This window comes from Fringilla coelebs (genome assembly GCF_963513975.1).
Source record: "Fringilla coelebs genome assembly, chromosome: 1".
NCBI classification, from domain to species: Eukaryota; Metazoa; Chordata; class Aves; order Passeriformes; family Fringillidae; genus Fringilla; species Fringilla coelebs.
This window is the reverse complement of record NC_140028.1, coordinates 21,278,512-21,306,024: the sequence shown is the minus strand read 5'-3', so window position 1 is coordinate 21,306,024 and position 27,513 is coordinate 21,278,512. Positions and strand designations below refer to the sequence as shown.

Genomic DNA, 27,513 nt, shown 5'->3' with positions numbered 1-27,513 from the left:
GATATCTTGGCTATTGTAATTTATTATTATTCACATTTTCACATGTCCTAACACCTGCAATGTGTTAGGCATTACCTTACATGAAACTTGGAACCACATCTTCCAAATTCGTTTTTTTGCCATCCAAGTTGTGCTTTAGGCAAGAAAAGGTGCCTCTGCATCTTACTGCTGTCTCAAATACATGTAACAAGTGTCAACAGTTCTTCCAGCTATCCCTTTTCTTCTCAATGCATGCCTTATCTTCAGAAGGTGCTGTTTCACACTGTATTTTCCAAATCCAGGGAATTCAGTTCAAGTTCCTGTCTATCTTCATTGTTTAATTGAAACACTGTTGATCTCATTACTAATCCACCCAAGCAGAACAAATGTGATTGAAAGGAATTTGACATGGAAAAATCTAGTATGTTATTTAGCCCAACTCCAGAAGAGCCTGCTAAAAAGAGAGACTTGCAACGTTTTTAGCTGCAGAATAAACAAAAGGCAAAAAGATGCAAGGGATGTGATGGAATTAGCTGAAAAATGTTTATTGTGTTGCTGCATTCCAGGTGTCAGACAGAATAAAATGTAATGCTTGTCTGAACTTTGGGATACACTTGTAGAATAGACTCAAAATATCTAAAATGCCACTGCTGGTGATCACTTATCCTCATAAATAAGGAGTAAGTGCTGCCATAAACTTCAGTGCCTCCTGTGAGATCATTTCATTTTGGTAAAGAGATGGGGAATATACTGAAAGATCTAAATTTACCAGCAGGTAAATCACCGCCTTTTTGGTGAATTAAAAATAAACTGGCAGTGATAAGTGTCACAAAGTCCATGTGGTTGCCTTGGAGGTATGTGTGACAAAATGGGACTTCAGCTCCCAGGAACTTTGAGTGAATTATTAGCTGTGCTGCACGTCTGTGAAGAGCCAGACATACCATCATTTATAGACTGTGAAAAACAAGGACAGAAGATAAGCTGTTCTAACATTGCCCTCTATCAGAAATTTGAAGTAAAGACAAAATTTACATGATTTATTAATTCTGTATGCAGCAGATGTCATTCTTGTAGTTAGCAAAAGAAACATACAACATCATATAATCCACAAACATATACGCAATTTTATTTATGTGATGACAAGATTCAGCGGAAGTGCTGCATGGACCAGCCTCTTGTTCTCCCACCAGCTCTGTCCTTCAAGTGCTGGCACACTTACAACTACCAAGCAGATTAGGTTCAAAAACTGATTCCACTGAAAAATAACCGAGGGGATGGAAAAAGGTTGTTTTCCAGCCACATGAGTCCACTATGTGGTTGCAGATTGCTCCTGCTGGGCAAGGGGAGTTAATGTGGGGCAGGACCAAGAGACAAGAACACAGAAGGGAGATGATGACAGTATAAGCTGTTTTTGCAATCTGATATCAAGCAGTTAATTATCAAAATATGCCCTAAAACATTTTCTAACATAATGCTGTGATGAGGAAAATATTTGGCCAGGATTTTAACCAAAGGATTTAAATGAGAGGAAACTGAAACTTATGAGAATGCAGTGAATTACTCAAATTGATTTTTAAAAAATAACTTTAAAGGAAAACAGTCTAGGGCAGTTATACTGTAGCAATACAGGGACTTTGCTTTTCCTGTCAAAACTACTGTGGTGGTAGTCTGTATTACGTCTTTAGTCAGCAACTTGTGTGCTCCAATGTGTCATCTATAAAGGCACAAGGGACATACCTCCTGCTAGGCTGAATGAGTGCTTCTAGAGCTGGGTGCCAAGTTATGACAGTTGGTACTTTATTGTCACTCATATCTTCTGAATCTGTCATAAAACAGAAATTGCCAACCCATTATTGCTATTACTGATGTGATTATATATGGTTTCCATTTTTCAGATTATATGGCCATATAACTCATTTAAATACTACTCTATGATCATGAAATTACCTAAATGAAATTGTAATTCAGTGTAGGTTCACAGTAGGGTTCAGGCATTTAACTCCAGGGAAGTGATAGCTGCCATCACTGGTGTCCCAAGGCCTTGTTCATGGTTTCTCCCCCAGCTCCTAAAGCATCCAAGCATTCTGCTGACAGACCCCCCTGGACTTGGAGATTTCTTCCACTGTACAGATTAGTAACTGTGCACTGCTCTGCTGTGCGCCCTGCAAAGTTCTGCTGCCTGAGCCCGCCCAGCTGGGCTCTGCTGCAGATACAGGTGTACAGGACAAAGAGGGAACTGCCTGACTTTGGATTATTTGGGAATGGGACTAACATGAGATCTGGATGCAGCAGGGTGTGGATGGAAGTGCTATGCAGCCACGGGGCTGAACGTGTCCCCAGGTGTTGCACACTACAGGGCTACAGCCTTCCCAGCCCTTCTATCAACGCAAGCCTGGAGTTAGGAGCCCCACAAGAAGCCCCCATCAGCTCGTCTCTACACCAGAACTCTAACTGAGGGGCTCTCAAACACAGATCCATGGCAACACTGAGCTTCCCAGTGCCCCCCTCTATAAATCAGGTGCTCTCCCAAATAACAGCAGAGTATTGAGAGCTCTGTCCTGTTTGGAATGAGGGAGGCAGAATCAATGCTGTCCATGTGGACTGTGCAACTGGGATCACAAATGCTGTTCATAGCTTCCCTCAGCTTGATTTGGAACAAGGCTTTGGACATGGATGTCAACTGTGTCAGAGTACAGCCTACCCCACAGCTTTTCAGGCATGATGGTTTAAATCTTTCTGCACCTGTCCTGAACAGGCTGCCCACATTGTATAGAATAATTAAATGCTCATATGCATAAATACATATAAATGGTGACCTCAATGTCAATTATGGTGATTTAGGAATTTTAAAAACTTTGTAAAATTCAGATTTATTATCTGCCTCAAGTACTTGAACTGAAGCTGAAAGTCAGGGATGAAGTTTTAAAACACAGAAGCAGCTAGGAAAGTGACATTTTGTCTTCAGCACAAAGCTCACCTGAAGAAAAAAATATTTTCAACAGTTTGCAAATGTCTTTTTTCAAAGACTTACATTTCAATCTTAAGGCCTGTGTCTCCCAGGGAACATTAGGAAAGATTAAAGTGCACTGTGCTTTGATAGGTATTCTTTATTAAAATGCTTTCAAAAGAGCACCTCCAGGAAAAATAAATAACAAAGTAATAGATTTTTTTCCTCCACTTTCTTTGAATAATTTTGAATTATTTATTTGAATAATTTTGGGAAAACAATAGAATTTTTTATCTTATTCTCATATCAGCCAAACTGATGTAAGCTGCAGGATGGGGTCTTATATTGCAGTTTACCCATGTTACAGAGAACATTATGACCTTACTTAATTGTATTTATTTTTCAGATATTTGAATATTGCACAATATGATACTGGAATATAAAGACGGCAATATTATTCTTCCCTACCTTTTGATCTACAGATATTTTTCAGCTTTAAAATTATAACTTTCCATTTTTAGGGCTTTAGTCCTGCAAATTGTATAGAATCCTTATTTTACTACCTCTATTACCAGAATAAAGAAATAATCTCACTGACATATAAATATATAAATAATCCCACTGACATACAAATATATAAATAAAAAATAATTTAAAATTATGATCATGTTAAAACTGATAAAATTCCTATTGTCTTCAGCAAGCCAGTTTGTCAGCTTTTCTTAGTATAATATCAGAGAAGCCTCAGAGGACACCAAAAAGCAAGGGAAATCTTTACCATCTCTGATGATCTCTGTTGCATACATCCACATATCAAAGAAGAACACACAGCTCTGCAATAAATAATTGGAGGAAATTTGGCTAAAAAACAAATAAATAAATTTGGAATAGCTGAATAATCAGAATTCAAATAAAATCTGTATTTCCCTCAAAAGTGACCAGGAATGCCAAGATCCATCACTTTACTGGAACGAAAAGCTAAAATGTTTTCACCTCGTTCATTCATGGCTGAGAGGGAATGTGGACTGTCAGTCCCGACTCACAGCTGAGAGGGTTTCTGCAGCACAGAGCCCTTGCACGCTTCTGCAGCTGCCTGCAATTGGCCGAGGCTCCTGCACAGCTGCCCTGGGTTCCCTCCCTCCCTGGGGACTCCCCATCGCTGCCTGGGGCAGCACACGTCTGGGGGCATAGAATTCCTGTGCGACCCTCCTAGCCCTGAGCAAGGTCATTTTCAACACCAGGATTGTCAAACAACAGCAGCTACTCTCATAACCTATCTCATGTGTTCTAATTTTCACTCTCGAGATCTGAAAGGGCAACCACTTCATGCAGCTGGTAAATGGTCATGGCTAAGGGCAGCCCTGCCCCCATCACTTCTTGCTAACTCCTAGGTAAGCTTCCTCAATCCTAAGGAGTTTTATCTCAAATACCTCTGTGCAGCCCAGTGCACACTCGAGTCAATCTGTATTTAGCCTGTGTATAAGAAGAGTATTCAACAAAAATGAGTCATTCAGATATTCAAAGCTGAATACAGGCCTACACAGAGACCTGACCCAAAGTGATTTTTGACATATATTTTTATTATAGAATAAAACTTCTATGCAATGATTTAAAGAGATAATTATTTTTCAAAAATTACAACAGAAAATAACTGAGTTCAAAAGGACATATAACAGCTCCCTCTTCCCTAAATGAAATTTCAACAAATAGATTTCTCTGGACATAAAAAAAGAAGTGTCTACTATTTTTTTTTACAGGCTTCAGAGTCTTCATACAAATATCCCTGTCAGGCCAGATGGAGTAATAGTACAGGGAAGTATTCTAAAAATATTATTGAACATATCTGTTTAATCTACTATATATCCACTCCTATTGTAGCAGCTGTGATTTTAAATGCTACTATTTACATATTTCTCCCTAACATTTTCTCCCTAGCATTTATAATGATTGCACATCTGGCTTGGGTTTCTCACCAATAGCTCATTTAATGACCATAATGCAGCTCACTGGTACTGTGCATTTATTCCATGAGTGCTAATATCCTGGTTGTTTGATTTGTGCTAATCACTTTTTCCTTTTTTTTTTTTTTTTTGCTTTCTAGTAAAGAGTTATAGATTCCCTACAGCCTTGCTTTGTACCTCCTTGATACCAGTTAATCACATGGCAAATATCATTATAAAACCAACCACATTAGGCAGTGGACCTTTAAGTAGCAGATCATAGGTCCTTGTTCTCAGAATCCCCTCCTGCTGTTCTACAAGCATGTTGTCATTTTTCAGGTGAGAAATGCTTGCTGTTCATCTCTTAAAGACTTTTAGAATATCATTTGCTAACCACTCTGTTTATTTATAGAGGTTGATGCCAAGTTTCCGTCTGATAGCTTGGAGCTACAGATCATTCAAAAAAATCTTATCTTGTTCCAAAAATAACACAGATAATGTCTTGCATTTGCTGGCTTGTGTTTGCCTATGGCATATATTGCCACATTTTGAGGAAATGGCTTGCAATACTAACGCGAAAATGTGCCTATTGTGAAATTTTATAGGATTTTTGACTGAAAATCCAATAATGTGTCTATTAAGAAATTTTTCTTGCTGCAATTGTTAATTTGGGATTTAAAAATAAGTTTGCCTACTTTTAAGGTAAGCAAGTTTCTATTTGACTATGTTAGTTTAGGATAAAAGGCTTTTTATACTGCTATGAGAAAAGCCTCTCTTACAAAATTGTACCAGTAGGAGCATGTAAGAGCATTTAAAGGGCTGTGGGCACTCTGGCAATGGGAACATTTTCAGCAGCCTCTGATGGTTGAAGGACAACATAAATGGCTGAAGGAAAACTGATCAGTCAGATCAGGTCTTCTTTAACAACATTTACACTTTGACTAAGCAGAGTTTGGAGCTTCTGCACCTTTAAACACTTAAAGGCAGAAGAGCACAGGACTAGAGGTGTAAAGTTTCTCCCAGAGTCACAAAGCTGCATCCTTTGCTGGGCTGGAACTGTGTGAAGTCACCTTTCTGATATCTCTGGTCACATTTCTGCCTTCTCTCTGCTGCAGTTCCCCACAAGCCACCCACAGCTATATAATGGTTCCAACTCTTGCTTATTTGGAAAAAGAAAGCAAAACCAAAAAATTAACCCAAGAAAAATAGGAACAAACTATTTGTTTCCCAAATACCTGCAAACCAAAATGGTTTGTCTTTTGTGTACAGTTTCTGCTTTCTTCAGATCATCTTGTGAATTACCATGACAGGAATTTTCACACAATTTAGCTAGCAATAGAGCAATTTACAATCTGCTCTTTTTCACTCAGCATTTCTACTCTGAGCTAAGACAAATGGGGTTAGGTGCCAAAATAAAACAGCAGCAGTTTCTTCTCAAGTGCATGTTTTTCCACTGTCACCTGCATGCAAGCCTCCTGTTTTCTCAAGCAGACTGGCAGCAGTAAAGCACTTCAGCAACGTTCCCACAGCTGAGATCTCTAAAGTACACTCTGTTTTCCAGCACCGTGTCTTTTCCCAAAGCTGATCTTTTCCCCTTTACTTGTGAGGCTGCATCTTGAGCGTTGTGTCCAGTTCTGGGCCCCTCCATCCAGGAAGGGCATTGAGGTGCTGGAGCGAGCCCAGAGGAGGACGAGGGAGCTGGGGAAGGGTCTGGAGCACAAGCCCTGAGCGGAGCGGCTGATGGGGCTGGGGGTGTTCAGCCCGGAGCAAAGGAGGCTCGGCTGTGACCTGACGGCTCTCCACAGAGCCCTGAGAGCTGGAGCCAGCTGGGGTCGGGCTCTTCTCACATACAACAGGCAGTAAAATAAGAGGACAAGGCCCCAGACTGTGGCCAGAGGAGGTTCAGGTTGGACACCAGGAGGAACTTCTTCAACAGAGGAGTGATTAAACACTGGAGTGGACTGTCCATGCCTGGGGAGGTGGTGGAGTTGCCATCCCCAGAGGTGCTTAGAGATAGACTGGACGTGGCACTCAGCGGCAGAGTCTGGTTTGCACGGGGGTGTTCAACGTGGTGGATTCGATGATCCTAGAGGTCTTTTCCAGTCTAAATGCTTCCCTGACCCTGTGTTTCTGTAATCTGAGGAAAATCTACTGGCCGCAGCAAGAACACACACGCTTTCAAACCCGACCATCCTTCTCTGCCCCAAGGGCAGAATCGTACAAAGCCTTCTTGACACAGGGCCGCCCTGAGCCACATGTAGTTTTCACAGCAATTCCCTAATCAAGCCCAGACTAACCACAAGTGGCCTGAGCCAGTCGGTGCCCTGGGGTGCCTGTGACGATAGCGCTGCCCGGGCGAGCCCCGGTAGCGGGGTACGCAGGAGAGCAACGACGGCACCGGGGGCGGGCCTCGAACCCGCGGCCCCAGCGCACCCGGCACTCACCGCGCAGCCGCGTCACAGCGCCGCCTCCCGCCCCTCGTGCCCGGCGCTGCGGCGGCGTCAGCTGACCGCGGGTCACGTGACCCACCGGCGGGTGAGCGGGCGGCGGCGCCGGGGATGGAGCAGTGACGGTAACGGCGGGGCCGGGCCCGGAGCGGGCAGGGGCGGAGGGGAACACGGACGGAAGGACGAGTGTCTGGGCTACCCCGAGCGGTTACCGCAGCGCCCCGGCCTGCCCCGGCGCACGGCCTTCCCCGGCGACGGGCCGCGCAGGGCCTGGCACGAAGGGCAGCGCCGGCCGGGCCCGGCGGTACCGCGGCTCCCGGGGGCTCTGCCGGGCCCCGCGGCCGCCAGGCCACCGCTCCGCCGCTGCCGGGGGTGTTTACCTCGGGGAGGGCCAAGGGACAGCGCGGCCCGGGGAGCCGAGCCGGCGGTGCCGGGCTGTGGGAAGCGACATCTAATAATGCGTGTGACCCGGGTCGGCGGCTCCGTGGGGAGCGAGGGCAGCGCCCCCCGCCCCCGGTCGCCTCCGCACAAGCGTGGGGACTGCCCACGGCGCAGTGTCCCCGGCTGCCTCGTTGTGGCCGCTTCTGCGTAGGGAACGTGGAGGCCAAGCGCCAGAGTTAAATTCTGAAAGCGAGCTTGAAGAATTGACCCTCTAGGAATTTAGTGCTGACCCGCATCAGTAAACTGAGGTTTCCTATTGAGCTAAATAGGAGCAACTGTCCCCTGCCCCTTGCCCTGTTGTTTTGGGTTTTTTTGAAAAATGCAATGCTGAGATTGTGTTTTGACATCCCTGTAAGTTTTTCTGGGTACAGGAGTGAAAACATTTGTACATAAGTTTTATTTTAGACTGTAGTATGCTGCATAAAAGATTTTTCTTTGGAAATCCATTTTCCTAGTGACATAGAGATGAGGCAGTGTACATTGCAAAAAAGACCTGGTCATAGAGGTACATTATGGGAATAAGCTACCCAATCTTACTGCTTATTCTAGGTTTTATTTTAAACACTTGGTATTTCCTGCTTTATCCTGTGGTTCTTTTCTTTATTTTGCTTGGCTTTCATTTCAACAATCAATCTGCATGTATTTTTTGTCTGACTAGCATTTGTATCTGTTTTTCAAACCGTTCTGTAGCACTTCTCCTTTCTTCACTTCTTGTTTGATATTCTCCATTGTTCTGGTTTCAAGGCCCCTCGTGTAAAAAACACTTAAAACTCTTCTATCGAGCTTTTTGTTCTCTTGTGTGTATTTGATAATATCTCCGTTTTACCTGAAATGGGAGATCATCTTACTTCCCATGACTATTAGAAATGGAACAGAGCTTCAGGAAAACCAACCACACAGACAAAAAATGGTGAGGGAGAAAGGGAAGTCCAGTGACTTAATGATTCCTGGCAGCTACAACTGTTTCTTCTGTGCCACGTCTGGAAATTTTATAAATATTCTGTAGAGAGTATTGATATTTGTGGAAAACATGAGAATGCAATGTTCCCTGTGTCTTCCTGAGGAGGATCCTGGATTTCTGTGTTACTGCTTTCCTGTCTTTTACTTGGATATTTGCAAGTTGCTGCTGCCACCACTTCGTTTGTTTATCCAACATTTATTCCACAACTTTTTCTGATCCTAGTCTAGTCAAATCCAGGCAAAAGCAATTTAAAGCTTCAACACTTGGAGAGTGTGTGTCAGCTGTAGTGGTGTCTCCCTGAGTAGGTGAAGTTTACTGTAACCTTGTCTGTGCCTTTTATAGGGACAGAGTTCAGTGGAGTGCAGGAAAACCTCTCTTGTGCCAAGTGTGGCATGCATCAAGGAAGATAATAATGCATCATAGTAGTCTGAATAAGAGGAAAATGTGTTTTGTTCCAAATCATCAGTAATTAATAGACCTCCTGTGGAGACCTGTTATGTGAGATACTGCAGCTGGTGCTAAGCCCTGTGCCATGGTGATAACTGATGTTGCTGTCTGGTCTTGTAAATATTGTGATTTCTCAGCTACCTGTACCTGCCTTGGCATTGTCTGGCACTGCTGTGCTGGGCTGTGCTGGGTGGTGCAGTGCCAGATGTCACAAAGTGTGTGCTGTCAAGGGCCTCAGGAACTGGGTGTCATCATCTCCTGCTGGAAACAAGGCCCCTTAAGTCTGAGGGGGATGCATGGCTGCTATGCCAAGCTGTGCTTCATGATAGTGATTTAATGGCTGGTAAACTTTAGCTTTAGGCTTCCTGAGTAGCTGAGCAAAAGAATCAGTCACCAGGCCTATATCTTACCTGGAATTTCAGCACCCTTGATAACTTGCTACCCCTAGAATGAATACACAGGTGAAGGACCTATGTGTGTTGTTTTGGGCAAAGTTTGCTACCACATAATAGTTCTAGCAAATATAACATTTGACTTGTTCTCCCTCAAAAAAAACCCAAAAAACTGCTGTAGTCTATGCTCATGAAATATAGGTTAGTCTCTACTCATTCAAAGCTGCTACAGAAGACATTGCAGATATCAAAATTTGACATTTAGATTCTGTCAAGGTACGCTTTGATTTCGTTCTTCATACCATCATTGAAAACATCCAGTAACTCAACCAGCTGTTTCTGCTTCTTAGTGACAAAAGAGCACATACTCTTAACTTCCTGAGCTTGTCTGCAAAATAAACCAGCATCATATGTGTTTAGTACCAACACTTTCTTGATTAATGCCAGTAGTGTAATCTTATTGATGGTTTGCAGTTGTAACAGAGCTATCAAGATTAGAAAGCGTTCTCCTTTTTGTTGAAATTTTTAGCTGCTAGGAGAAGCTTCTTTACTTGAAAGAATAAACTAGTTTATTGCATTTAAATAATTTTAGGCATTTACTTACTTTAAAACACTGTTCTAATCTGAAAAGTGATTGGAAAAGAGATAGCTGAGTTGAAATTTGTTAGGTTTTTCTTATTTTTTCTGATGTTTTCAGAAAAAGTTGCCTGTTGTACAGATGCTGAAAAATGTATATACCTGTGAAAATATAATGTGGGTCCTGTTTTATTTGATTTCTTTTCAGTTAGATTGTTTGCTTGTTATCTTTCTATGAAATTGCAGTTGCTAATGAAAGGTGCTAATGTTGCAAACTCAGCCCACTTTAACATACAGGATGGGCAGTTTAAAAAGATTTTCCAACTGTGCAAGTGTGATTTGGAAGACAGGAAAAAATGAGTTTGAAAGCACATGTGATACTTCTGGTAAAATCTCTTAGAGTGGCTGGAACTGCACTTTAGCAGTATGGAACGAGATGTTTTTCTTCAGGCAAAGCTTTGACTGCTGTATTAATGGCAGATATTTTTTCTTCTTTCTCTTGCTTCCCTTCTGCTAGCATTTTGCCTTTATCTCAGAATCAACAGCCATCAAGATAAAGGCACAAAAATGACAGAGTTTTGGCTGATTTCTGCTCCTGGAGAAAAGACCTGTCAACAGACATGGGAGAAGCTACATGCAGCAACTACAAAACATAACAACCTTTCCACTAATTCAAAGTTCAATATTCCGGACTTGAAGGTATGCAAACTCCATGTCATGTCCTAAGAAGTGTGTTTGTTTTGCACCATCTTTGTTTCTCTAGATTAAAACCTGCAGATATTTTCGAGAGAGCTGCTGTCTTCTCTTGATGTTTATGTGTGGATCTAAGAAATCATTCAGACAACAGTTATCTTTTTTTCTGAACTTCTAAGTTAACTGTTCACACTGTAAGTTTTCAAGATTCAGCAACCTGTGTTCTTTCAGCAAATAAGGCATTTTTTTTTTGAGGATGATAGTCCTGATCTCATGATGGTAGCAGTTACTTGGAGAAGAAAGATAGGAAATTGTGGTCTGATTATTGAGAGTTTCCTTTGACTGTTTTGTTTTGCCTTTTTAAAAAATTATTTTAAATTTTTTCCCCTTCTGAATTGTCTGCTCCTTTTCTCTGTGTGAGATACAGTGAAAAGGTTCAAACTAAAATACAGGAGTTGATCAAAGAGCTGCTCTGCCTTTTCTCTGTCCAGAAGTAGCATTCTTCTGTTAGAGCAGAAGAATTTATCTCTGACTAAGCATTCCAGTGTGACCTGCCAATGTGTTGTGGAAAATGGAAAAAAAAATGTTTGAACTATTCTGTGAGAAACAAATAGTAACAAAATCTGAAAGTAGTTAATTTTTGGTTTAATACAATAATCAGGATATGGAAAAATTATGAGTCAGTGTATTCATTTAGAAAAGGTTTTTCCTGATGCCTGAATGTTTCTTGAACAAGAATTTGGAGCTCAGTTTAATGTAGTAAAAGCCCATCAAAGCTTACAAAATTGAGGAGAAAAATAAATGCCATCAGTCTTGGTCTACAGAGTGGATCAAGTTCAGGTGGCATAATGCCTTTTTCCTGTCTCTGCTAAGGAATGAGCCCAGGGCACAGAATGCTTCAGTGTGCCTTTTAAGGTCTTCAAACTGCCATAACTTGTATTAATATTTGGACTGTCCTGAGTTAGAATAGGGACTAGAACAAATGTCTGTCTCCCCCCAGGATATCCTTGGACATGAGTCAGGATGGCTCTCAGACTGTAGGGTGCCTGCAGCATTTAGAGGAGTTATTGCTGAAAACTTGGGGCCCATTAGGGTTAGAAGCAATTTTTTTTGCTTCTACTGTGCTTCCTAAAAGGGGCAGAAGCTGAATATACTTTATATACAGTGGGAAATAGTCTGGCTTCTGTGGACCCGGTGAAACTGTTAAAGCAGTGAGATCCTTTAGTTAAAATTCATTTAAACAGTGGTTTAGTCTCCACTGAACAGCAGTCTTATTGCTTAAGGACTTGCTTGTCCTGAGGCTTTTAAGTGACTAGTTAAAATGAACTTCCTTATTCTGCTTGTGGCCCGCAAGAAAGTGAGGCATGGAAAGTAATTTTGTGTGATGTTTCTTAAGTAATTCTGCTCATTTCTGCTTCAGAGCTAAACAGAAAAGGACTAATGTGAATTTGAGTGGTCAGATGTATAGAAAGTAGATGCTAGGCTACAAATATATTATATGTTAATAACATTATGCCCTGTAATATTTCAGCAAGAAATGTGTACTCTAGATACATGAAATTACGAAACAAAGTGTTTTTCTGGAGGAGAAGGGAAGAAAGAGTGAAAGCTTGTAGACTAGCTAGATATTTTATTACCCAAGATGCAAAAAGTCCAGACTCTTGTTGGTCTCACTGCTGCAGTGCTCTGGTTTTGTCAAAGTTTTCGATGTCCAGGTTGCTTCCAGTGCTGAGATTCCTGATCAGTGAAATTTCACATTTGATCTAAAGTAATGAATTAAGTGCTGAAGCAACTGCTTTGTGAAAAATGCGGCCAATTCATAGCATAGACATTGTTTTAACATGTTTTGGATGGCAGGATTACAGAATTGAAACTGAGTACCAAACTAGTGAGTTAGATCTGATCCTGTGGTACTTTCGGAGCGGGGGTGATATCTAACAAGTGAAACAGAGTGTGACTTTGGTAAATCAAGATGTCTGAAATCTTAGACTCCAGCATTTTATTTAGTTCTGGAGAGATACTTGTTGGGAGATGTAGTTTTTGCTGTTAGCTGGTTCTGTCTTTCTGTGTTTATGTATATCTGCTAATGCATTTTGATCTTTGCTTCTAGGTTGGCACGCTGGATGTTTTGGTTGGTTTGTCAGATGAGCTGGCTAAACTGGATGCGTTTGTGGAGAGGTAACAGTTCATTTTTACTAGGATGCAAAGTATTAGAATAACGATGTGATGTTTTGCTGAGTTCTAATAACATACAGGTTATTTTCAGCATTTTTTTTGTATCACAGTGATCCTCTGCAGGCAGTCAGCAAGCTCAGATTTAAGAAAGCTAAGGTGCTGGTTTTCACAGTATCTGTTCCTGAAAAAAGAAAAATAATCTGAACTTCTTATGGAATAGTGGAACATTATACATTGATGAATGTTGGTTCTCTCTACAGTCGTGCTGTGTGGTGCTGAGTCCTGGAGAATTGTTAAGAATTGACCCAGACAGATGCAGGAAATGGTGGTGAAATGAAGTAAAAGCTTGTTCTTTCAGCAGGAATACTGTTTACACACTTTGAGAAAGTAACCATGTCATTTCCTAATCCATAGAAATAGTTAAAAGAATTAATATTAAAGTGCAAAACCTATTCATTTTGAAGAAACTAACGACCTTTTGAAAGTGATTTCAAGCAAAAGTAGCAAAATTTCACATAACCAGAACTTATGAAGCCATCTTTTGTTTCAAGGAGAGCAATCTTAAATAGACATTTTTAAATAGAAGAGGAAAATATTTGGCCTGGCATATGTAAAGATTATTATACTTTTAGTGGCTTTTCAGTTAGGAATGCAGGTCTTGAGTGTCACATTGCATTGTCAGGGTTACCCTGTGTTTAGTTTGTATTACTGCTGACTTCTACTTCTCTACCTGTTTCTAGAAAGGGGTTAGAATTTTGTAAGTACAGCAGACTTAAAAAAAAAAATTTGCAATATAGTGACATGACTTAAAGTCAACACCAATGTGAGGGAGCTAGCCTCACCTTGTTGAAAACTGGTGAGTAGCAATAGTAGAGATTTTAAATAAAGTTGTGGAATACTGAGAAATTGTTCTCCTTCAGACATTGAGCCCAGCTTGTCCTCTCAGAAAGTTTGGATGTAGAGCAGTCATCATCCTAGTTTGATTGAGTCACTTTAGATCCAATCTCAGGCAATTTAAAATGAGTTTTATTAATGGTGTTTCTCAGATGGCAAGTTTGGGTGTTGTTTTTTTTTGTTGTTGGTTTTTTTTTTTTTTAAATATATTTCTATCTTCCAATTTTCAGTGTTGTAAAGAAGGTGGCCCAATATATGGCTGATGTTCTAGAAGACAGTAAAGATAAAGTTCAGGAGAATCTTCTGGCAAATGGAGGTAAAGTGTTAACCATGATATCCTAATGTATTCTAAAACTGTAGAAGGGAAGGCAGTGATCCTGCAGCTTACTGAGGTACAAGGAGGCCAAGTGCAAGGGGCTGCTCTTGGGTCAGGGCAGCCCTCAGTCTCAATCCAGGTGGGGCATGAACAGATCAAGAGCAGCCCTGCTGAGAAGGATTTGGGGTGCCAGTGTGCATTTTATTTCAGTAAAGAGCTGCACTTTTCTCTGAACCAATACTTTCTTTTCAGAGCCGTTTAATGGAATTACCACAGCTTGTATTGATGCAAGAGAGGCTAGTGTGAATGGATAAGGGCTTGGAGTAGTGTCTTTTGTAGGTACCTGTACAAACCTGTTGCTTCAGGGGAGCCACATGGCCATTGCTGCCTTTTTTGCCATTTGCCATAACTTTCCCTTCTCCCACCCATTTTTCACACAGAACAAAAAGTAGTTGCCCTTGTCTGTAGTTCTCCAACCATCCTTGACTTGGTAGTAAATGTCATCTATGGTCTACAGAGGTGGTGAAACCAATATCTGAAGTAGAGGTCATGGATAATTTACAGCTTGTTTATTTTCAAATTTCTTAAGCAACAGGGTCCATATGTGGGAAGGTCCAGTCTGTTACAGTTCTGTTCTGTTAGAGCAGTTCTACACAGAATATAATGCAGTTGTCCTTTTATTGTCAATCTTAACAAAGTTCTTTAAAATTTTAGTCGACTTGGTCACCTATATAACAAGGTTCCAGTGGGATATGGCCAAATACCCAATCAAGCAATCCTTGAAGAATATTTCAGAAATTATTGCAAAGGTAAGGTAATTGTTTTATAAAACTTCCCTATTTGAACTTGAAATATTTATGCACAAAATTTGCTCTCAAAGCAATTTGTCTGTTTTAGTCAGCTAACAATACAATTAGTAACCAAAGAAATTCATTAGGATATGGCTAGGGTTTGGAGAGTGCTCCCTGAAGGCCATCATGCTGTCTTTGCTGATTTTTGTTTCCTAGGATCACTGAGCTAACAAATAAATAGCCAGGAAATGATGTTTACATTTCAGTTTGCTGTACTAGCATATTGTTGTCTGATGTTCTCAAACCTTGTGGGCTGTTAGCAGTGAACCAGGGAACTTAATGTACATTTTGAAAGCTGTGGCACTCAGTTGTGAGGGGAGAAATAAGCCTTCATTGTTAGATGTAAAGACAGCTCATTTGAGAGTTGTCATGTGTTTTCCTCATCTTTACTTTGGCAAAGTCTTTCATGCATGGAGGGTTTTATTTTTTACTTGCTTGTGAGCCTCTAGAGGGTCCTCAGCAGTGGCTGGCTGATTTAGACAGTGAGAGTGTTCTCTGTAGACAATCCTTGCTTTAGGATCTTCCCAGCCTCTTCAGGTTGTTTTTTTCCCTTGCCTGTTTTCTGTAATCTGCAGACTGGCTCTTGGAACTGCCTGTGTTACTAACTAGAAATACATAACTTGCAAAAAAGAAGAGGCTGTTCTGGGTACTATAGAGACAGTCTTTGGTGGTGAATGTTTAGGGACTATAATGGGGCTGGGGGTAAGTGCTGGCAGACTTGTGCTTTGCTGTTATTGCAGATTCCTGAAACTATTACATTAATTTTTTTGCAGAGATTACAAAATTTTAATATATGTTACAAAGCTGACTGAGAATGCAATTACTACTTTCATTTTTGATATTTTCTTTGGGACTATCACTGTATCTTGAATTTATTTTACAAATTACATTTAGTAAGAATTCTTGGAAAACACCTGCAGTGTGGCCTTTTGTTAGAGGTTGAATGGCTGTCTTATGGCTCTGAAGATTTGCACATTAAGAATATCTTACAGATATGAAATAAAAATCTTAATATCTGACACTAACATATAATATTTGCTTCTTCAGAGAAGGTACCAAAATGAAGCACTGAACTTTTTACAGCAGTGCTATAGTACAGCACTTGTTTTTGTAGAAATTAAATTTGTTGAAAAAGAAACATAGGACATGAAGAGATGCCCTTTTTTGAAAATTATCAAATGTTCAGTGCATGTTATTCTGTGTCCCAGATAAATAATCTGCTTCAACAAAGCTCTAGAACCTGAACTTCAACTGTCTTACATTTTCTTCATCTACTTTAGGGACCTCATTGACCTGTTGGATAGTAAATGTAGAGAAACAGGTCTGTTGGAGTTCAGCCTGAGTCATCCTATTGGGGGTTTCCATTTTGCTTCATGTTTAGCTGTGCTTGTATTCTATAGGGACAGCTTTAGGACACCTGTGTCATAAATCTGATTTCAAATAATTTATAAAATATTTTCAAATGTGAGCCAGAGATATATGTCCATAAAGTAGAGAAGGAAGATGTCTGAAGATGCCTTATGTTTCTATAGAAATGACCCCAAGGAGATCATATCTCGGGACTTGAAACAGTTTTGTCCCAAGGCAGAAAGAGTCCTGACAGAGATAAAGTCTTCATGTAATCACATGCCAAAGTGAAGATATAGAAAAATTGATAGAGCTACATTAATTAAAATCTGTGAAGCCTCTTGACAGGTTGATGTTAAATAATTTGAAAAGTTTGTCAAATAATGAATTACTACTTTTCCTGTGTGGTTTTATATCATCCTCACTCACTCATGCAGCAGATTCTGATGTCTGTCAAAATGAGTAATGGCAATTGCAGTGGGCTTGTCAGTTGAAAAGAAATTACAGCAGTGTCAGAAACATTTAAAATAAAATTATATCTGCTGAAACTATTAATCAGTTTTTTCAGCTTTTAACTTGCAGAAGTTTTGTAAACCCCAACATCAATACAGAAGACTTTTGAGCTGGCATCTGAGCTATGTGAGAGCTGTCACTTAATCAAGTTATTCTTTGGATTTGAAATTAGTGATCAGACTTATGCAAGGAGAGAGCCTCAATATTTTTAGTGCCCACGTCCAACCTTTTCAGCAACTCGGGCATGCATTGAAGTGCAACAGCTCAGTTGTATGGCTGCAAGATGCTGATGTATTGCCAATGACTACCTAAGGGGTTTAAATATCTGGGATTGCTCTGTGTTGAGGGCAATGTGTTAGACTGGCACTTTCCTTAGCAATACTGAGTCTGCCTCCTTTTGCAATGACCTTTGTGAGTTATTCACCAATTCTACTCGCAAAAGGAAGTTTGTATTGTTGCTTTATTTGGTAATTTTACAAAAATTTATTTTCAAGAGCTCTGTTGTGGCATTGAAGTTTGTGGTTCTGTATTCTCTAACATTTAGTAGGAAGCAAAGCCGGTTGTTTTTCACAATAAACTTCAGTCAGTGCAGCAGTAACAGGTTTTTGTCTAAGCAGTCATCTTTTAAAAGATTACTGACTCTACAAATGAGAGCAATTACAGTATTGTCAAGTAGAAAATGCTGAATGGAACTGGTTTGTAAAGGCAATGTTTGGTGTCAAACATTTTTGGGTTTTGTCATGAATAATGCATAGTTATACTGTTGATGAAAGTTTTGATCCTGGGGAAGAGCTAAAATGCACAAAGGTACTAGCTTAATATCTTCTGATTAATTTTCCCCTTATGCTGTCCTGTAGATGTAAAATAAAAAAAGGTGCTGGTGTTACTTCTTGTAGTATTAAAAAGTTTTCATGAAGGTATATGCCTTGTGTGACACCTGCTGAAAAGTTCTGCGTGTTGCTTTGCTAAAGGTTGTATCAGTCAAAGGATTTAAATAGCCTTAAGTACTCATCTGTTTAATTTTGTCATTTTCAGAGTATTTTGTCTGAAGGATTTCTGTATCTGTAAAGGTGCAAGTTGTTAATGTGTTGCTACATGAAACTAACAGAACGTTCAGGCTTTTGATGACTTCCTGCTACAGACAAGCCAACTTAGGTGTTACCATAAACGAGGTCACTATTTAATTAAGTGACCTTGCTTTTAAGAGAGATTTATTTTGGGGAAACAAAATCATATCTGGATCTTCAAGCTGAAGTATTTTATGCAAACAAAATGTTTTGTTATTGGTCTAAATCTATTAAAGGGAGAGTCTCTTGACTGTGTTCAGAAACTTTTCCCTGGGAATTTTTTCATGCTTGTACTTCCTTACTATGGTGAGGAGGCAGTGAAGGAGCCAGTAGGCAGCATTATAATTGCACTCTAACACTGTGCCACATTCTTGCAGTTACCCAGCTGTTACTGAGTGTGCTGATTTTAAAACACTTCCTTGTGTAGGGTACACGCTGATATGAGTATGGTTGGCAGTTTAACATGTACTAAAATGCTTCATTTGTTTTGTATTCTTCCACTTGCTGCCAAGTTATCTAGCTGGGAATGAATCATTTTTGGTAATCATGCTAATTAAGTCATCCTTCTCAAATCCATCCTCCAGGATTACTTGAGCAGCAGTGGCAAGCTGAACATAAGTTCTATTCTAGTTCTTTAGACGCCGTTCCTTTTCTTTTTGTTTTTAAGGGAGTAAACCAGATTGACAATGATCTAAAAGCAAGAGCCTCGGCGTACAATAACCTGAAAGGGAATCTTCAGAATTTGGAAAGAAAGAATGCGTAAGTTGTATTATTTTTTGCTAATGTAGTGCAGGAACGTTACCCCATCATGAAAGCTTAAGAAAATGTGGAATGATACAGGCTTAATTTATTTTTGAGGTGCTTATCCGTCTTGAGGAGCAGCTGTCATAAAGGACATTTATTGCCAGCTGTCTGGTTGGTGTTAATTTACCTGTGACTGAAAAGCAATTAAGAAATCACAAAAGCATGTACAAATAGCATAAATTCTGAGAGGAGCTTGCTGTTAGTGGTAATGCTGCGACTTAGGTGTCTTATTTATATAAGAAAGTCTTTTCTTCATGCCGCCTTAACTGGTTTTCTTCCCTTCAGAATTTACCAGCAGAGACAGCTGTTGGGTACACACAGCTGTTAAATTAAACCAGGACTGTGTGTTGTCTTGTCACGTACGTGTGATGATTATCTGAAGTACGGTTGAGGTACAGTAGTTCTGTGCAAATGGGGTTGATTAATGTGCCTGAAGCCTGCCATTACAGTGAATGGCACAAGCCTGCTGGCTGATTCAGAACCATGGGTCATGCCAATGACAGGACATGACAAGCTGTTTTAGGAGTGAGACATAAGTTCTTTGCTAAGCCATGGCAGTTAGTCAGCTGCACGCCATTAAACCTTTTATGAATATGAGGAAATACACTGCTTTAAGTTTTTATTGGTGTTCTGCATGTAGGTCTGTACCACGTGAGTTGTAACTCTGAGGCTCCATGTGCTAGAATCCACAGTTAATGGTTTTAATGGTTCTTGCAATTTTAAATCACTTTTAAAAAAACAAGTTGGCCTCTTAAGTGTGTGACGTATTTGGAATATGGAAATGACGCACAGCAGCAGAGCTACTGATAAAAACGTCAGTGACTTTGGACAGTGAGATATAAAATGCATATAAGGACATTTTGTTTGCTCTGCTAATAGCAATTGTGTTGGTAAAATGTATTTTTGAGAATGCTGTATTATCAAGTACTGGAAACTGTTACCCAGACAAATTAAATTCTTAAATATGTAATTGTTCTGGCTTTGTTTTTCTGCAGGGGAAGCTTGCTAACCAGAAGTCTTGCTGATATTGTAAAGAAAGAGGACTTTGTACTTGATTCAGAATATTTGGTCACATTATTAGTGATTGTGCCGAAGTAAGTTTATTCATCCTAAGAGTAGAATTCAATAAGAAATATAAATCAAAGAATAGATCTCACAACTCTGTAATACTGTCAGAATGACATCTGAATTTGCTTGAGGCTTTCCTGGATGAGCAAACAGAACTGTTAAGATGTTCACGAGTGATAAGTGAGCATCTGTGCCTGGGTTCCTTTGTTAACAAAAACTTCTTATAAGGACTGCTGAGTGGTCATGAATTTCTTAAAGAAACTGGAAATTAGATTTGTGTCTCTTATTCAGTGTTTGCTATGATTAGTCATGTTCCCAATGGTGTCCTTATGAAAATAAGTGCTGAGTAAAAACATGACTTGTTTTACATTAGGAGGCTTAAATTAAATTATCCTGGTTATGACTATGCCAACTTCCACCACTTCCACTGTGAGTGAACTCTTTACTGCTTTGCTTTGCACGTTTTTAGATTGCCTGGACACTGTTTTTGGGTTTTTTTTTTTACTTGACTAAGTCTGTGCCATTGGAACCCTGCTTATGTCCTGTCATATCTGGGGGATATGGGGGAACAGGCTATTCTTATTTGAAATGCTTGAACAACAGAAACCTCATGTTTTCCCCTGGCCAAGGAAAGTGGTGGTACAGATGCCCTCAAAACTGTTTTAAAATGAAAAAATGGCCCTTGACTGGAGCTGCAAGCGCAGAGAGCTCCTAATTTATGACAAGCCCACTGACTCTCTTTACTACAGGAGCCATTAGAGTCTGTCACATGTTTTTTCTCTGGTGAAGGTAAAACAGTTTTGCGGTGGCTTTAGCAGAAAGCCGGTGGTTAGAATATCTCAGCTGTTATTTGTCTTGTTTTTGCTGTTGAAAGGATGGAACCTCTTCACAACTAACTGCAGAAAGGCAGGGCTTCCAAAATTCTCAGTCCTTCAGGCAAGTGCAGGACTCTAGGGAACCTGTTTATAATTGTGGAAGAAGTAGTCCTCTGCTCAAAAGAGCAGGGTTGCATGAGGAGTTTCTGATTAACCTTGACAGTTAATTCCATTTGGTCCCTTGAGATCTGTACTTAACGATGATTTAATTTCATAGTTCTTTGATTTAAAAAATGTTGCACTTGTAAACTGACATGAAGACTGAAAATATGTTACTTTTCTAATCACTATAGTTTATTTATCAATAATTATAAAAACAGCATGAGGAGAACTTGGTTTTTCTTGAGTCTTCCATATTTCTGACAACCTACACCTGAAATGGAAGATGTGATGATTAAATGTTTTTACCTTTCAAAAAAAACTTGATCCATTAATCTCAGATTAAAAGTCTAACAATAACCTGTGTATTCTCCAGGTTGAATTACAATGACTGGGTTAAGCAGTATGAAACACTAGCAGAGATGGTTGTACCACGTTCCAGCAAGTAAGTTGTGAAATGCTAAATCTCGTATTTGCATGTGCTGTGTTTCAGGGTGTTCTTTATCTAGAAAGACTTTGAATTCCAAAAATTGGTCAAAAACATGTAAATATGTCTAGTTTTATAGCTTTATCTGATCAAATAATTGAGGAAAGATTCAAATGAACTCTAGGGTTAACAAAGTTATCAGACTTAACTTATGTGAGAAGGGTAAGAGGATTGGAAAGTTAATCTAGTTCTGGTCAGATATATTCAGCCTGTAGCTGGAGTGTGGTGGAGATAAGCAACAAATGCTGGCTGCTGGCCTGTAAGCTTTAGGTCTGTATTCACAGGACTTGAAACAAGTTCTATGAACTCTGAAAATTTCCAAAGAATGCACAACTGGAAATGTAAATGATTTTGTTGTGTACAAAGAAAGGTAGCTTGTCTCTTTGGGTCCCTGTTATCAAGCTGGTGCTAGGCACTGTGGTGGACAAGATTAGACCACTTTAGCAACCTTGTAACCTCATTGAACATAAAGTCCATGGGTAGCACAAAGCATTTATTTCTGGTTAATTTTAACTGACAGACTGAGGTTTTGATCAAGAAAATCTGATACTACCAGTTCTGTGCCACTTAAAAAGTCTGAACTTGCTCTGGATAGCTTTGGAAGACCTGCTAGTGCTTCTTATTTAATTATTGGGAAACCATGGCCTAGGGCTAGCTTAAGAAAAGGCAGCTTGTTAAACTGTTGGATAATGCTTGTGTTGAAGACAGTATGAGACTGAGGAACAGTCTAAATCTGTTAAAGCTTTTTTTTCCTAAGGCAAAGCCTCAAAATAAGCAATATTATTTTTAATTATAAAATAGTAAATCTAGGGGTCATCTTTGCAACCTAAGAAACATTTTGTTTTGCCAACCCATATCTTTTTAATTTGTGTAGTTTTCTATTTTATATCCATTTCATTTTTCTTTAAAACACACATTTCTAATAAATCTGTAGTTGAAACATTTCAAACCAGCTTTAGTTACTTTTTTTGTTAAGTAAGTTTTAATTTGAATAAATATCATATGAAATGGTTTTGTGTGTTGAAGTCTCTGAATGTAAACTGTAAGTGCCATCATTTATGAAGGGAGCGATTAGGAGTAGTCAGTTACATTCTGTATGAGGTGCTTCATTTGGGAACTAAATCTTGTATAATTATCTACATTTATGTCTTGCCATGTAGCAATACAGTACAACATGTGGTACTGTGTGACTGATCTGTGCTGACTTGAACCTGGTTAATTCTGATACTTGGTTTTTCCTTCTGTGTAGTGTACTCTTTGAGGACCAAGACAGCTACCTTTGTAATGTCACCTTGTTCAGGAAGGCAGTGGATGACTTCAAGCACAAAGCCAGAGAATATAAGTAAGGTTTATTTTGTGTGCATTCTGTCTCTCATGCTTTGAAGGATCTCTAGATAGGCACTTTTGATTTTATTCACTTCCAAATGCAGATTTATGGTCCGTGACTTCCAGTACAATGAAGAAGAGATGAAAGCTGATAAAGAAGAAATGAATAGACTGTCAACTGACAAGAAGAAACAGTTTGTAAGTCTTAATAAACTGGTCATTACACAAGTGTGAGACATCTAAGACCTGTTATTGCTACATAAAATTTTCATGAAGTTGTGATTCAGAGAAAGCATTGTAGGGATGACATGATGTAGCCAGCCTGCCCCCAGCTAATCTACTCTGGGATAATTGAATTTCGTGCAGCACAAGTGCTCCTCACTGCAGTGAACCAAGGGCTGGTAATGCAGCTGATAATGTTTGAAGTTTGAAAATGGACAAGTGTTTGAATTACATAATCAGATATTAATAAAAGGATCTTTAATATAGTTAGATCATGACAACTGAGATGGGGAACTGAAGGGACAATGGGAAGTCTCATTAAATGTCTCTTTACTTTGTATCAAAACACTCTTGAGGCAGCCATTATGTCCATAGTGAACTCTGTCTTTAGCTTGTCTTTTATTATGGTACAGATATTGAGTAGCTGCTCAAACATGCATAATGGGCTGAGTCTTTTTCTGATGTTTGAATGGCTTATTTTTTCCCCCCTCTTTTCTTTTACAGGGGCCTCTGGTTCGGTGGCTGAAAGTTAATTTCAGTGAAGCTTTCATTGCATGGATTCATGTGAAAGCATTACGTGTCTTTGTTGAATCTGTTTTAAGGTAATGAGGCAGACTCAAATAGTGGTTTTCTTCCTAGACTAGGTAAGAATTTACATCTAGCTTGGGTTTACCAAATGGAAGCATGTGAATGCTGCTCTTCTGAGAAGAAGGAAGAAAAAAGTAGGGCAGTAAGAATAGCTGGTGGCAATAGCTCTTGTTGCCAGCTGTGAAATATTTGAGGTAGATAATTGTGTATCTTCCCCTTGGATAGTCTTTTCACTATTGCTTTAGGAGTTACAGATACTCTGTACATAGCAGGGAGACATATTTACTGATTTTTAGGTTACTTTATGAGCTGCTTGTAACAATAACTACATCTTACATTTAAATGGCAAATTTGAATTGTTCAAATAAAAACTATTTGAGCTTTCAGTAACATAGTTTAGCATCATGAAATCTATGGGTTTTCCTCAAGACATGCCTTTTGCACTCTAAATTTTTCAGTATTAAACCACTGAATATTCTAACTAGAAATTTTATATGCTTTTTTTCTTCATACTATCCACAAGTGATGTTACTAGTCAAGAACAGCTGTAGTTTTTCTGCAAACACCTTTATTTTTTATAGTTGAAGATGTTCCTACAGTGGTCAGTTATGGGCAAGGTGTTTTTAGACTTTTTGATCAGTTGTCATAATGGAGAAAAGCAGACGAGAAAAAGAAAACAAATCACATGCACTTGAATTCTTGCTGCTATGGCCTTATTGTGAAGACAAAACTTGAGTCAAGAAGAAAGCTGAACCTGACTGGAATGTTGGCAGCTGTTTCCACACTCCTAGAAAGGAGGATAAAGTAAATTGTCCACCAAGTGTCATAAGCAAAGTAAACTAATGGAGTGTTCAAAATTTAGTCTGTGTTCAGGTAACATTGAGAATTATGCTAAATGCTCAAGGATTTTAAATTATTTTAAAAATATTTAGCCTTCTGTTTTATCACTTTAAGCTTGAAGTTCTACTTTTTTGATGACTTATGAATTGTAGACACAGAATGTTTTTGCAAAAATGGAAATTAGCAGAATTTCCTCTTCAGCCATAGGATTCTTTCTCAAAATAAAATTCTGCTTTGAATTATGAAAGAAGGTTTATTTCAGCATTTTCATAGTTTTCTTCTTGACTTCCTCAGGTACGGTTTGCCAGTTAACTTCCAGGCAATGCTGCTTCAGCCTAATAAGAAAACAATGAAGAAACTGAGGGAAGTTCTGTATGACTTATACAAACACCTTGACAGCAGTGCAGCAGCTATCATTGATGTAAGTATTTTGTAACTGCTACTAGTATGTTTAAACAAAGCCTATTGGCTTCATTAAAAATCTGTACCTCTCTGTAGTCTTCATTTTCTCACAGTACAGAGAATTTTGTCTCCTTAAAAAAATGCTGCCTCTGTTTTACACTTTTGCAAGGCAGATGGTATTTAAAGTTGCAGCCAATATATTTGAAGAGCTGTCTGGTTTAAAAGTCACATGTAATTTCTTCTTACTGCATTCTTTCCTACTACTGATGGAAAGATACAGACTGCAAGTTAGCATAGTAGTCCTCTGCTGAAGAAGGCTGAATCATTGTCAAAATGGAATCAGCCTTTCCATCTATAGAGGTCTCATTTTCATGTGTAAAACCTGGTTTGTTGGGAGGCTTATTCTACTAATTTGCTCGGTATTGAAAATCGATTATGTTCTTAGTTAAAGGTTAGCTGAAGATACCATGAGTTTAGCTGAATTTAAAAAGATTCTTAACATTATATTGAATGTAATGTATTTCCAGGCCTTTTTGTGGAAAGAGGATGTAAGACAATTTAGGTGAAAATTAAAGATGCTGAACTTATATAACGTCCTGGATCATTCAGCACCCTATAATATTCTCATGAGAAACTGACAGTGTTTAGATGTAGTAGTGATGATGTGTGTACTATAGCAATGGATGTGAATTATTGATACAGAACTACTTAGATTTTGAAAAAGCACTTTGTATTTACTTTTGAAAAATACTGTTAGTCTTTTGTCAAAGTTCCAACTTACCTGTTATTTAAACAGTCACTTGAATGTGAAAATTTAACCTTGAAATCTTACCTGGCCTATTTGCTTCTAAAACATAATAATAGTTAAGCTATTTCTTAATAGGAGCCTGAATTGTAAGAGTATAACTGGTTTCAAAACTTTATTTGCAGGCAACTATGGATATTCCAGGTTTAAACCTCAGCCAACAGGAGTACTACCCATATGTGTACTACAAGATCGATTGTAATTTGCTGGAATTCAAGTAAAATTTCCCTAACATGACAATCTTCTCAGTGTTGGTGTAAACAAACAGAAGTGAGGTTGAAGTATAGTAATACTTTTAACATTCTACTAATCATATGCTTGCTTCTTATGTTAGGTGAATTGAACACACTGTGGTCCATCTCTAGACATTTTCTTTTTAAAGAGCAGTGTAGGTAACCAGCTTTTAATCGACTATGTCTGTAAATGTATATTGAGAGAATTGAAGTATTTATAAACAGAGTGATTTATTTAAGGAAAAGCTTATCCCTCTTTCCTATGGTGGTCTGTGTTAATTCCATTTACTGTTGTTTATAAAAAAAACTTGTTTACAGAAGATTAGTGTAAATGTTCATGGCCATTTTGTTCATTTGATTTAGTAGATACAACTGTGTTAATGTTGTTGAACTGTGATGTAAAGTATGTAAAATTGGTATGAAATCGTGCTTTCTGAATGGTTTAAAATTACAATTGATGCACTGTAAACACAGGGAAAATAAACATACCTGTGCAAATGTGTCACTTTCTTCTACCACATGAAATTGCAGATACTTGTGTCTAAACTGAAGCAAGATGTTAAGTCTTTAATCGTGCTGCATCCTGCACGCACTGGTACAGAAGAAATACAGTTGGCTTCAGCACAAGTACTTTTAGGAGATGCAGGAACTAAGTTTGCTTTGTGCAGAAAGGCTCAAATATGTTGTTTGGCCACCACACACATGTATGAATGTTTTTCGTGTTTGTATCTTTGTGACTCTAAAGAAAATCACTGGGAAGATGGTGGCAAGCTGGGATAATAACAAGCTAGGCTGAGCTGGGATTTTGATAATTCTTTCTTTTCAGTCTCTTGAAGCTTGAGACAATTTTATAGCTTTGAACACTGTACTATTAGATGCTCACTTTTTCTTTTCAATATCTGTTCTCCACACAGGGAATATGATGGCTTCCTTCTAATGTGGATAGAGAGGAGTTGTTTATTTCAGTAGCAGCTATTACAAGTATTCTACCTGTCTGAGTAGCTAAATATGCAGTAAAAGCTGCAGTATTGTTTAAAACTGACTTGAATCAAGTGAGACTGGAGGAATTCTGATTTATCAAAATTAGTATTTAAAGTACTGTAACCACTGTATTCTTTTCTCATTTAGTTGCTAACTGAAAATTTCAGTGCTCTAAGCACTATAGAGCTTTCAGCTGTGGCATCTCTCATCATAACCCAGCAGGACCTTTGAGCAATTGGCTAATTTTGGCCTACATCAATATCTCTAATTATTAAAAGGGAATTTAGGTTTTGAGTGCAAGAGTTGCATCTAGCTACTGATTTTGACAGGGTTTGACATCTATGAAAATATTTGCTGTGTAAATTTATGTTTGCTTTTCTTCCTGTTTTTATAGACAAAAAGGGAAATAGTGAGATCAGGTGTCCTGTTGTGGTCACATTTCTGCTTCTCCCACTTCTCAGTTCCTTACAGAAGATAACAGCTGTTTAGTCTGTTGTCCAGGTTGTTAAAAGTGTGGCCAAGTGGAAGAGCTTTTCCCTTTTATCACCCAGCTCTGCCTCTTCCACTGGCTTTTGTTACTGTTGCTCACAAAGGTTGTCATCTTGGTTCTGAGCCCACTATAACATGTACACTGCTTAAAGGTAAAGAGGGTTTTTTTGTCCTGCCTCTCTAATCACAGGAGAAATCAGGCTAAACTGTTGTCTCTGTTCTTTACCTTAGTTCTCTTTTGATTTTGTTTTCAAAGCTGTTCTACAAACAAGTGCAGGTAAGGGCTTAGGTTCCTGTAAGTGCTGTAT

The 27,513-nt window shown here is 39.0% G+C and overlaps 1 protein-coding gene across 1 annotated transcript; it reads left to right on the top strand.

Annotated features, from left to right (window-relative positions):
* Positions 1-7,386: 7,386 nt before the first annotated feature.
* On the top strand, positions 7,387-26,224 carry ATP6V1C1 (ATPase H+ transporting V1 subunit C1). Its single transcript, XM_084205630.1, has 13 exons — positions 7,387-7,438; positions 10,648-10,829; positions 12,934-13,001; positions 14,123-14,208; positions 14,923-15,017; positions 18,654-18,745; positions 19,786-19,884; positions 21,209-21,277; positions 22,569-22,661; positions 22,750-22,843; positions 23,372-23,469; positions 24,590-24,716; positions 25,628-26,224. Exons 2-13 carry the CDS (start codon positions 10,698-10,700, stop codon positions 25,721-25,723), a joined length of 1,149 nt encoding a protein of 382 aa, XP_084061756.1. The 5' UTR covers positions 7,387-7,438; positions 10,648-10,697; the 3' UTR covers positions 25,724-26,224.
* The last annotated feature ends 1,289 nt before the right edge of the window (positions 26,225-27,513 follow it).

Coding starts and splice junctions, on each gene's coding strand:
- ATP6V1C1 (XM_084205630.1), top strand. CDS start 10,698: ATGACAGAGTTTTGGCTGATTTCTGCTCCTGGAGAAAAGACCTGTCAA. Junction 14,209..14,922: donor GAATCTTCTGGCAAATGGAG/GTAAAGTGTTAA, acceptor TTAAAATTTTAG/TCGACTTGGTCACCTATATA. Junction 18,746..19,785: donor AATTTGGAAAGAAAGAATGC/GTAAGTTGTATT, acceptor GTTTTTCTGCAG/GGGAAGCTTGCTAACCAGAA.